Raw genomic sequence first — 12,622 nt, forward strand, 5'->3', positions numbered from 1 at the left:
TGTACAAAAAACAAAATATTTTAGGCTTTGTGAACAGTTAATTGCAAAAGCCTTTTTATTTATGCTGTAACCCTATGGCAAATCAGGCCCTTACATGAAAATCAATCCTTTTTCAAAAGGACTAGCTTGGCCTTGCCAAAATGGAACAAACAAAACCTTAAAGACCGGTTCAGCCCTACTGAAATGTCTTTTCTCTTTGAAAGAAGTCTATTAGTGATGCAAATGCAGTTATCTGCACAGATGATAATCCCAGCAAACAAAACAGTGAAACCATTACCAGGTTCTTGTGCTGAGAATTTGGCTTTCCTGTATTGAAAAGGCAGAGAAAAAGAGCAGAACTGATTCCTATTTGGGATAGTTTATTAGGTCTGCTTATCTGAATCCTGGACTAATTATTCTCATGTTTGGCTTAAAGAGACCAAACAATTCTTCAAATGTGGACAAGAAATGTGGACAAGAAAGGCTTGCAGTCTGGGTTCCCAGCAAGTGCCATAAACAGGCAAAAGCAGGAATGGAGTAACATTTATATTCAGGAGTTTAATTCTCAAGATACCAGAGCCTTAAGGTAAGATCTATCATGGGTAGAAAAAACAAAACAAAACAAAACAAAACAAAAAAACCCACGATAAGGACTCAAATAGCAGTAATTTAAGTTATATGCACGTATTAACTGATGCTTTAATTAAAAATGAAGACAATTGGAAGGTTACTTGAGTAGGCGAAGAGATGGTCATTTCCCAACATCTTCTAGTCAACAGATACTCAGATAAACAACTTCTTTGAGAACTTAATAAATATGCAATCTTACTGTAGGCAAAGTTGATTATACTTATTTTATCCTTAAGCGGTTTGGGCATTAGGGAACACTAGTGGTCAGAAGGTGTGGTGCCTATGGATATTAGGAAGACATTTCTGAAACAAAACTCCAAGTGGTACCGTCCAAGTGGCCATCGATTAAAGCTTGATTAAAGCTTTTGGAAAGGCCTAGTGGACAATGTATTGAGAACAGAAAATTAACCCATGTTCACATGCTTGCCTGCACAGGGAGTAACAGTTGGAGCTGGTGTCCACATAGATTGGCTGTTAATGCTCACAATCTGGGTCTCACGCAGGGTGGGGTTGTGGGTAGGTCAACCAAAGAGCTTCCGCATCATCCTTATGTTTACACTTCAGGTGCAGGACGGATCTTGTTCACGCTCCACCCTCCACAACCTCTCCCTCGCAAGGTTGCTCCACAGCTTGGGCTGTCCCCGCCCGGGTCTTTGATAATCCAGCGTCTCTGGAGAAGAAGGTCAATCACTGCTTTAGTTCTAGGCTCTGCCTGCTTCCCACGCCCTCCACTGGGGCTGGCGGGCGGCCTCGCAGCGTGTTTTTCCCCCAGAGCTTCCCACGCCCTCTCCACTCCACACGCCTCCTGGCTGCTCTCCGGGCCTGCCCTCTTCTGCACCTCGGGCCCGGGCCCAGTGTCGGGTATCCAAGCTAGCACGGCTCACTCCTCTCAGGGGCTCTCCTCATGGCCACTCCTTCTCTGCAATCCCGGAAAATCTCTGATGCTCGGCTGTGTCCTAGGTATAGATGCTTAAAAAAAATAAATAAATTGGGGACACTGGCTGTCTTGCAAATTAAAACTATACCAGCTGCTTACGGTTGGGACGTAGAGAGGGCAACATCCAACTTTGCCGTTCGGGTGAATCAGCAGCGAACGGGAGCTACTTTCCACCACCCCACGGCCCCCTGGGGCAGGCACGCCCTCGGGAACGCGACGCGGGAGCGGGGCCCCCGGCGGCCTGGCCGCCCGCCCGCCCACGCCCGGCAGGCGCGCGGAGCCGGAGCCGGAGCCCGAGCCGGAGCGCGCACGGGGCCGCACGCGCGCGGGGCCGGGGAGCGCTCCCTCCGGGATCGCGGCTGCGCAGTCGGGCCGGAGCCGGGAAAAGGGGGAGGAGGGTGGAGGAGCCGGAGTAAGGGGAGGGGGAGGAGCGGCGAAGGCGGAAGCCATGTTGGAGTTGCACCCCGAGCGAGGGGCTGCGAGCGTTCTCCTCTCCTTGTGGGTGTGACCCGGGTTCGGCGCGGCGGCGGGCTGCGGGGGCGGGGACGGTTAGCCTGGGCGGCGGCGGCGGCGGCGGCGGCGGCGGCGGCGTGAGAGGAGCGGCGGCGGCGGCCGCAGCGTGGAGCCGGCCGATTGTGACCACCGGGGGAGCAGGGGGCCGGCCGCGGCTCCCACTCTCCGTGTGGCCCCCTGAGCGCCCCCCCTCCCCGGCCCGGGAGGGAGGCGGGGGGCACCCGGGGCCCGCCATGAACCCCGGCTTCGATCTGTCCCGCCGGAATCCGCAGGAGGACTTCGAGCTGATTCAGCGCATCGGCAGCGGCACCTACGGCGACGTCTACAAGGTAAAGGCGAGGGGCCGCGCGCCGCGGAGGCCGCGGGGTCGGGACCCGCCGCGGGGAGGGCGGGGGGCGCCGCCGCCGCCGCCGCCGTCTGGGCGCCCGCGTCCGCGCTGCCCCTCTGAGGGAGACGCGGGCGCCCGGGAGCTGTGGGGGAGGAGGAGGAGCAGGAGCAGGAGCTGGAGCTGGAGCTGGAGCTGGAGCGGGCGCCCGGGGCTCCGCTGCCTTGGAACGAACAAAGGGCCAAGCGGGTAACCCCGAGACCTCGGGGCGCTTACCTGAGCGCTTCCCTGGACGCGAGCGGGCCGCTCTCCTCAGCACAGCGCGGAGTGGGGCTTGTCGTTTGTTGCATTGACAGGGTCAGTGCGACGGCCCCGCTGGCGGGGCGTTTGGCGTATGTCAAACCTGTGTGCGTCCGACGGAGCTGGGACGGCCCGCTGGGTAGGTCTGCCGCTACTGCCCCCCACCCCCGGGCCGGCAGTAGTTACCACTGCCACAGCCGCCCCCCTCAGCCTTTTTTGCCTCTTAGCATCCGCATGCCATCTTTTAATTTTCCAAGTAAAAAAAAAAATTTTTTTTTCCCCAAGTAATGACTTTCGTTAGTTAAAGAGATCTCGTTAGTATAATTTTTCTTTTTCTTTTTTTTTTTTTTTTTTACCCCTGTTTTGGAGGAAAAAGCAACTTTGTTTTCTCCAGATGGAATTGGACTATGATGCCTCATTAAACTTGTTTTTGTCAGTGACACAGAAGATTCAGCCTTTTTTTTTTTTTTTTTTTAAAGCGAATTGAATACTCAGGAAAGGTAGTGGCTTGACTAGGTTAGAATTCAAAGGGTATTAGTCGTACAGCATTCCTGTTGTAGAGGGACCCCTTTTAAATGTGGGAGATAAATCACTCTTTCCCTGGCCAGCTCAACTCTTGGCCTCGCAGAGACTGCCAGGAAGCGGATAGTGCCAAATGTGGCAGCAGTCTTGATTTAGTTGTGTATCTTCTTACTGGTGACTGGAGTGGAACTCCTCTTGTTTCACATGACATCTGAGGATGCACAGAGAAACTTAATTTTACTTTGGAAAGTTTAGTCCTAGCTAAACTTTTTGCCCGTGGTTTAGCAGTAGGTTTTTGGCTTTTACTTCAGTAAAACACGTATGTCCACTCACAATGCAGCTAGGATTCTGCATTTGTTTTGTTTCGTGGTTGATTCGCCTTCTGTCATCATTTGTCTCGTCAGTTTTTCTCATAAGATAGTATAGGCGGTTTGTGTACACCTATTGTGTATAAGGTACTGGACATGTAAGCACTTGGGTTGTAGCAGGAAAAGAGACCTATTCCTAAGTCTTACTTGGAGTTTATATTTCTGAGGGAGCAAGAAGAACATTAAACGACCATTTGGATAATTGTTTTATTGCAGTTTTATTTTGTGCTGCCCAGGAGAAAAGAAGATTAGGATTAGGGTTATGAATGCAGAAACAGGAGGACCTGATCTCCTTTGGGGAGTCAGAGGCAGTGGGGAGAGAAGATTATGCCAGATAGAGCATAATCTGAGAAGGCTGTGAGGACCCAAGGAACCAGGGTAAGGATTTGAAAGACCTCAGTGGCCTGAACAGTCAGGAGAATAGATCATACAGGCCTCTTAGGTCCTTTAAGGAGGTCAGATTTTTCTCTAGGGCAATGGGGAGCCATTGCAGGGTTTTATGTAGAGGAGTAAAATTAGATTTAAAAGATCTACTTTACTGGAGTGTAGATTGGAGAGGAAAAGAACAGTTAGGCAGCCATTGTAATAGTCCAGGTAAGAATAACCGTGGCTGTTTTGGAATTGGTAGTGATTATGAAAGTTGAAGCGAATGGATCCAAGTAGATTAGAGCTGGTTAAGGGAGTCTAATTACATTCAGTTGGGGACACCTGAGTGGTTCAGTAGTTGAGCGTCTGCCTTCCGCTCAGGGCATGATCCTGGACTGGAGTCCCAAGATCGAGTCCCACATCAGGCTCCCTCTGCCTGTGTCTCTGCCTCTCTCTCTCTCTCTCTCTGTCTCTCATGAATAAATAAAATCTTTCAAAAAAATTACATTCAGTTGAAAAGTTAACTAAACTTTAATGTGTCAGTCCTAGGTGGCAGTGTGTACAGTAAGTTCTTTTCAAGTTCTTTACAAAAATAATTGGCCATGTATTTACTATATTTAGAAAAAACAGCTGGTAGTTAAGCCACATGATTAAAAAGTAAAAAAAATTAAAGCCTGTAATTTCCTGAGGACATCTAAGTCCAATACAGGTATAAGTTGATTACTCTTGTCATCTGTTTAAGGTAATGATAATGAGAACTAACATTTATGGAGTGCTTATTATTTGCTAGGCACTGCTCTAAGATTTTCCATGTATTAATTTATTTACTCCTTGCAGCAACCCTATGAAATAGGTGCTCTTATTAATTCCATTTTGCATTTGAGGAAATTGAGGCACAGGTAAATTGCAGTAATTTGCCAGAGTTGGCAAGTGGCAAAGCCACAGTTTGAACCTTAGCCTTTAGAGACTGCATTTAAAAAAAAATTTTTTTTTTTTAATTTAAGTCAGAGAGCACAAGCAGGGGAGGAAGAGAGGGAGAAGGACAAGCAGACTCCCCACTGATCGGAGAGCCCCACGGACTGGATCCCAGGACCCTGAGATCATAACCAGAGCAGAAGTAAAATGCTTAACTGACTGAACCACCCAGGCCACCCAAGACTGCATTCTTAATAATAGCAGTACTGCCTCTATAAAGATGGGATATGAGCAGATAGCATATTACTGAGTTTCCAGTGGAGAAATTAAGGCACACCTGTAGTTCAGCACATTGAGTTGTAGCCACTCTGTGAGAGTGGATCTTTAAGTAGTAGTTGGAATACCTAACTTCTGCTGTGCAGCCAGGGCTCATTGTTTTTGTAGAGTCTGCCAAGTGGACATCAGATAATAGATGCTTGATCCCTGCCTGCCAGACTCTTCCCATACCAAGGGCCCAAAGCAGAGAAACTCCGTGTGGTTTTTGGCATCATACCCCCTCCTTGCTAAATAACCCAAAGCTTAAGCTTTTTGTATTTTTGTCTGTAATCATGTCCATGTATAAAGATAACAGATTTTTTGTATTTGTTTTGCTGTTTTAGATTTTTCTTATTTATACAAATTGTGTTGATTAGAGAGGAGTGCATTAGAGGATTTGTTTTCAAAAGCCAGTATGTATAATTTGCTCCTTAATTTGTGTTTAGGTGCTAAAAATGGAATGATCACATTAAGTAAATAAGAGATCTAATTATTTATAGTCATTCTTAGAAGGTGGGTGTTTCAAGGGATTTTTATTTTAAAAACTATCCTACCCAATGAAATAATACGCTTACTTAAGGTGGCATGGTTTAGTTAAAAAGCACTGAAGTAGAATGTGGAAGATCTAAAATTTATTAGCTATGTGGCCTTGTAAAATTAGCTAGCGCCTCAGCTCTTTTGTTGTGAAGGTGTTATCGCTCATATGCCTTTCTGTTTTTGGTGTTAGATAAATGACTTGAGTTTTACTCAACAAATAAGTTTTCATTTTTTCTAGACTGAAAAATATACGTAAATATAGTATACATTTTCTCTGCACTATCTTAAAGTACGTGGAAAATACAGTTTAAAAAAACGGTCATACTTTTAAATGTCCTGTAACTATGCCCTTCATCTGTGAGATGAAGTATTTGTAGCAGGGGTTATCTAGGGAACTAAGACTTGACTAGAGAGCTCAATGGTTGGGCCTCAGGAGGCCCGGGAAGCCCTCTGAAATTAATAGGTTTAATATTGTGTGCGTGTGTTTTTCTGTAGAGATGGCTTATAGCATTCATTACATTTACAAAAAAGAAAAGAATGAATAACCTCTAGGTTTGTCATTTCAAAGAGTTCTCTTGGAGATATTAGGTAGTCTTATGCCAGATCACATTATCAACATCTGTCTACATTAATAGGATTTTCACAGGCAGTTTTTCAGTTGGATTGGTCTTATTCCTCCCCATGTCCTGATGTTTTTCTAGATTTATTGCTAGAGACCAGCAGAAGATACTAAAGCTGGAGATGGGGTAAGGCAAGGAAGTTTGAAGGACCAGTCTTAATGTTTCTGCAGAAGTATCTGGTCTAGTCTTAAGACTTAACTTTGATCCCTGTGAACGATTCCCAGTTGTTTCCAGCTTATGCTTCCTCTTGAGCTCTCCCCATTGTCTCCACCTGACCTCTTCACAGACTACATCTGCCTCCGAATGGGCCTTTCCTTGTATCCCACTTTTGTCAAAAGCTCCAACTGTTGATAGTTTGCTAAGGCTTGGGGCATTGGAATCATCTCTTATCCTGGACAGGAGTGTAGGCATTTCAAAATGTGGTTGGGAAGCTCCAGGAAAAGGATTACTCTGAGTATACTAAAGGTTCAGAAGTCATATGGTAAAGAAACTGGTTAAGTGTTGCTTAACCAGCAAACTCCAAACTTACTTGACTGTGGGATTCTTTTTCTTTGTAATACATATTGCTTGTTCTTAGAATTTGTGCCTTGTAGAGAACATGCTTTGGAAATGTCGATACTGATTTTATCTGTGTGTGTTTGGAAGCCATTGCTGGTGAAGCAGAGGCTGCAATGTTGCTAAGCTCCAAAGTAACATTCACATGGTACTGTATGTAAACAGAGTCTCTGTGAAAGCTGACTGAAGAAAAATGGAAGATTGGGCAGTGAAATCAGGAAATTAATTTGTTCAAGCATTTAGTGAATTGTGTTTGCTTATTTGTAGTTCTGTATCTTTTCAAGGTGTTCTGATTAGTATCATCAAAGACTAATTCTTTCATTATAGTCAGTGTTTATAAGACTGGAAAACTCAGTTCTGAAACCTGTTGAGAAACATGAACACCTTAAGCATTTAGAAAAGAATAGCTGAAGTAAAATACAGTATGATCAGGAGTATGCTTATTTTTTTACTTTCATGGAGGACAAAGTCTGGAGGATCCTGAGGAAATGGTCCTAAACTTCAGAAACATTGTTTGTGCATTTAAGGTAAATTAAGGTAGAATTTTCCAGCATCGGTATTTATTTGAGATGGAAAGTGACAGTGGAATGGATTGTGAGATAGTTTCTCTTGAGAGCTTTATTTATTTATTTATTCTTAAGATTTTATTTGTTTATTCATGACAGAGAGAGAGGGAGGGAGAGGGAGAGAGAGAAAGGCAGAGGCACAGGCAGAGGGAGAAGCAGGCTCCATGCAGGGAGCCCAATGTGGGACTCCATCCCCGGTCTCCAGGATCACACCCCGGGCTGCAGGCGGTGCTACACCGCTTGGCCACTGGGGCTGCCCTCTCTTGAGAGCTTTAAAAATACAAAACAGGTTATCTGACTTTAATATGGATCTGATTCCCTGAAGGAAGTGTTTGATTTGATGTGTATATGTATTTACTTGTGAAAGAACATCTAATACATTATTTTGCATTGAGAGTGAATAGTTGCTAGTTCTCTTGAGAGTACAAGGAACAACCGTCGTACATAGAATAGCTATAATATGAAAGGAAATGTGTTAGGGACTGTGAGTGGAGTAGCAAAAATGACAAGACATGGCACTTGGTATTTATAGGGACATAAAACGTGTACCTATTTTAGCTATCATAGTTTGAGATCAAAACCTTGTTGATTTCTTTTCTAGAGTATTAACACTCTTACTGGCTGAGATTGTCTAGACACTCCATAATCTGAACAGCCGACCTCTCTGTAGCTTATTAGTAAAGTGGTTTAAGAGCTGGGTGAGCTGGGTTCTGGAGTCAGACTGCCTGGCTTCAGCAAGTGTTAGCCATTTACTTTCATTCTTTTCTCTGTGCCTCAGTTTATTCAGTTGTAAAGTAGCAATGCTTAGAATAGTGTTTAGGACTGTGCCTGGCACACAAGACTCTGTAATCATTAATTGCTTCTATGGTCTAGTATTACTTACTATTATGTATTTTTCCTGCTACTGCCCTAACATACCCTGCTTCTCATGTACCTGCCTTAGGGTTTTTGTACTTGGTGTTCTGTGCCTGAATTCTGCCCTCCCCCAATAGCTGCATGGTTTGCTTCTTCTGTTCCCTTGGGTCTCAACTCAAATGTCACCTTTCAATGTGTTTTTCCTTACCACCCTATAGGAAACAGCACCCCACTCATTTTCTCTCATTAGCAGGAATGGATCTAGATTTTGTGGAGCCTGGAGTTTATACAGCTTTGAGGGCTCTCATTAAGTAAATAAATAAATTAGAATAACAAATTTGGTATGAAAGTGAGTATTTATTTAGAATGAGAAGAGGTGTCCCAACAAAATGCTGTAACCTTAGAGTCAGGTCCTTTTCTTCTGAGATTTCTTTATGTATTTACTCAGAAATGCTCCCATAAAATGCTCCCTATTAGCATCCTGGCTGCTACTGGTCACCTCCTATGGCATTCTGCATGTCCTAGTGATTCTCAGCACTCAGAGAGGCTCATGCAAGTGAGGGAGGCTGAACTTTTTTAAGTTGTTAGCTTTATAGAAAATTTACCTCTGCTCTTTACCTAATTTTCATTTTTATTATGACATCTGTCACCTTATATTTAGTTGTGTATTACCTTTCTCTTCCCACCATAGTTGAAATCCGGGAAGCTGATGGCTTTATTCTGTTCATGCTGTGTTCTAGAGCCTAGAAGAGTAACTGGCCCATATTAGACTCTCAGTGCATATTTGTGGAATGAGTGAATGAACTGACATGAAGAGGACAAACCATATGCTACGTGAATTTAGAGAAAGGAAATCGTTTCTGATTGGGATAAATCATAGGTTTTACAGAGAGGACATTGGGATTGACCTAGAGTTCTGGCATAGTGGGTACAGAATGAATTAAGCATTTTGAATTATTATTAGGCCTAAAGTAAATCAGTAGGCCTCATGTATCTTTTGCATATTAAGTGATGGTCATACCTATTTTGTGCATATGAAGACACTGTCATTTTAAACCAAAGACCTTTAGTGACTAGTGAATGTATGTAGCTGTTACATATGGTTTTATTTTGTTTTGTTTTTAATAGTATTAGGATTTTAGGAGAGGATTTTTTTTTATTGAAATTCAATTTGCCAACATATAGAATAACACCCAGTGCTCATCCCATCAAGTGCCCCCCTCAGTGCCCGTCACCCAGTCACCCTCACCCCCCGCCCAACTCCCTTTTACCACCCTTGTTCGTTTCCCAGAGTTAGGAGTCTCTCGTGTTCTGTCTCCCTTTCTGATATTTCCCACTCATTTTTTTCTCCTTTCCCCTTTATTCCCTTTCACTATTTTTTATATTCCCCAAATGAATGAGACCATATAATGTTTGTCCTTCTCCGATTGACTTATTTCACTCAGCATAATACCCTCCAGTTCCATCCACGTTGAAGCAAATGGTGGGTATTTGTCGTTTCTTTCTTTTTTTTTTTTTTAAGATTTTATTTATTCATTCATGAGATACACAGAGAGAGGCAGAGACATAGGGAGAGGGAGAAGCAGGCCCTGGCAGGGAGCCCGATGTGGGACTCGATCCCCAGACCCCGGGATCAGGATCCGAGCCGAAGGCGGATGCGCAACTGCTGAGCCACCGAGGTGTCCCATATTTGTCGTTTCTAATAGCTGAGTAATATTCCGTTGTATACATATACCACATCTTCTTTATCCATTCATCTTTCGATGGACACCGAGGCTCCTTCCACAGTTTGGCTATTGTGGACATTGCTGCTATAAACATTGGGGTGCGGGTGTCCCGGCGTTTCACTGCATCTGTATCTTTGGGGTAAATCCCCAGTAGTGCAATTGCTGGGTCGTAGGGCAGATCTATTTTTGACTCTTTGAGGAACCTCCACACAGTTTTCCAGAGTGGCTGCACAGTTCACATTCCCACCAACAGTGCAAGAGGGTTCCCCTTTCTCCACATCCTCTCCAACATTTGTTGTTTCCTGCCTTGTTAATTTTCCCCATTCTCACTGGTGTGAGGTGGTATCTCATTGTGGTTTTGATTCGTATTTCCCTATGGCAAGTGATGCGGAGCATTTTCTCATGTGCTTGTTGGCCATGTCTATGTCTTAAGAATGGATTTTGTTCATCGAAACCAAAAGACCTTAGATTCAAGAGATGAAAACATGTTTATTTTCTGCTTTAGCTTCGTTTTTCAGTCTTTTTTGTTCTGGAAGATGCCACTTTTCAGAGTTCCAGGCTGCCTTGACCTGAGATTATAGGTTTGGATTTCAGTGTACTGCTTACCTTAGTCCTTAAACTCTTCAGAAGATTTTTAGATTTGACTATGAATTTTAGTTATGTTCAGATAAGACATTTATTTTGTTCGATTAAAGTCTTGTTAGGAGTTTGAGATGGTCATCCACCTTCTCCTGCTCAAAGAATCTTCCTCTATAGGGCAGCCCTGGTGGCCCAGCAGTTTGGCACCGCCTTCAGCCTGGGGTGTGATCCTGGAGATCCGGGATCGAGTCCCGCATCAGGCTCCCTGCATGGAGCCTGCTTCTCCCTCTGCCTGTGTCTCTCTCTGTGTTTGTCTTGAATAAATAAAAATAAAATCTTAAAAAAAAAAATCTTCCTACATTGCCTGTAGAGTACAAACTTTTATTTTATTTTTTAAAAATTTTTAAAAATTTTTATTTATTTATGATAGTCACAGAGAGAGAAAGAGAGAGAGGCAGAGACATAGGCAGAGGGAGAAGCAGCTCCATGCACTGGGAGCCTGATGTGGGATTCGATCCTGGGTCTCCAGGATTGCGCCCTGGGCCAAAGGCAGGCGCCAAACCGCTGCGCCACCCAGGGATCCCGAGTACAAACTTTTAAACCTAAAATTCAAGGCACTGTCTTTTTTGACCTCTGGCCCCCGAAAAATGAATTAAGGTTAGATAGTTGAGAGCCAGTAGGGGGAGAGAGGAAGTGGGCAGAGGAGGGAATAAGGGCCTTGGTATTCACAGGTATGTGTAACTACCGGGATGGGTAAAGGCTTGGAGACTAGAAGAGGGGATTCACTAACACAGAAGGCTTGTGTTGAGTAGCATGGAGAAATATTTGTTAGATAAGGTAGGGCCAATTTATAAACTTGGAAACTAGATAAAATCACTTAGATATGAAATGGTAGGACTTCGGGAACTTGAAAGGTTTCTCTACAAGGAGTGACGTTGAAGTGCTGTGCTCAGGATTATCCTGGCAATCATGATGAGAATGGATCAGAAAGGAAAGATGGAGCTATCTGCTAAATAGAATCTGTGATTCTCAAATTTTTGGTGTCAGAGCTCCTTTATGCCATTGAGAACTTCAGGATTGTGATTATGTCAATATCTATTGCTGTTGACCATATTAGCAATTATACCTGAGAAGTTTAGTATTTGGTTAAGTAAGAGTCTCAGTTCTACTTCTTCATTATTCTGTTGGGATATTTTGTTGACATAATATGAAGAAAATCTGGTATCTTGTATGTATTTGGAAAACAATATATTTTTTAAAGATTTTATTTATTATTAAGAGACAGAGAGAGAGAGACAGAGGCAGAGACACAGGCAGAGGGAGGAGCAGGCTCCCTGCATGGAGCCTGACATGGGACTCGATCCCAGGTCTCCAGGATCAGGCCCTGGCTGAAGGCAGATGCTAAACCGATGAGCCACCTGGGCTGCCCTGGAAAACAATACTTTAATAGCCTTTTCAGATAATCGTGAATATTTTCCTCTGATACTTTTCACAATTTGACAGTTTATAACTTTTTAAAAGTTAGTTGGGACACCGGGGTGGGTAGCAGTTGAGCACCTGCTTTCAGCCCAGGGCATGATCCTGGAGTCCTGGGATCGAGACTCCCACATCGGGCTCCCTGCATGGAGCCTACTTCTCCCTCTGCCTGTGTCTCTGCCTCTATCTCTGTGTGTGTCTCTCATGAATAAATAAATAAAAATTTAAATACATAAGTTAGTTGTTATGTGGAATCCAAGACCATATCATGAAGTTTTCCTCCTGGCTATGTTAAAATGATTATTGGTCTCTCTTGGACTTAAATGGGTCTTTTTTTACCCATGCATGATTCTTTTAACATACATTGGTCATTTGGAAAGTAGAGATTCACTGAGTTATTCAGATCTCCCATAGTTTCCGTATTTCATTATACAGTATCAAAAATAATTACTCCTTTCATCAGAAAAGTTTAAAAGTATTGATGGTACATAGAAGTTTTCCAAGATTCAAATTTCTGTTTTTAAGGAACTAAATTAA

At 43.8% G+C, this 12,622-nt stretch overlaps 1 protein-coding gene and 1 long non-coding RNA gene across 6 annotated transcripts in view; one reads left to right on the forward strand and one right to left on the reverse strand.

Annotated features, from left to right (window-relative positions):
* Window positions 1-342: 342 nt before the first annotated feature.
* Window positions 343-3,032, reverse strand: LOC140601484 (uncharacterized). The gene is made up of 2 exons (XR_012004492.1): window positions 2,661-3,032; window positions 343-1,578 (listed from the first exon to the last, which is right to left on the reverse strand). It is a non-coding gene; the product is annotated as an uncharacterized lncRNA (long non-coding RNA).
* MAP4K3 (mitogen-activated protein kinase kinase kinase kinase 3) overlaps window positions 2,106-12,622 on the forward strand; it is a 187,734-nt gene continuing 177,217 nt past the window's right edge. For all 5 annotated transcript variants that reach the window (XR_012004491.1, XM_072770434.1, XM_072770435.1 and 2 more), the window contains exon 1: window positions 2,106-2,388. Coding sequence is in view for 4 of the 5 variants with exons in the window: in XM_072770434.1 (XP_072626535.1) it covers window positions 2,293-2,388 (96 nt within the window). In the remaining variant the exon portion in view is untranslated. The remainder of the gene's footprint in view (window positions 2,389-12,622) is intronic.

The sequence above is a fragment of the Canis lupus genome, chromosome 12 (assembly GCF_048164855.1).
Source record: "Canis lupus baileyi chromosome 12, mCanLup2.hap1, whole genome shotgun sequence".
In the NCBI taxonomy this organism is placed as follows: Eukaryota; Metazoa; Chordata; class Mammalia; order Carnivora; family Canidae; genus Canis; species Canis lupus.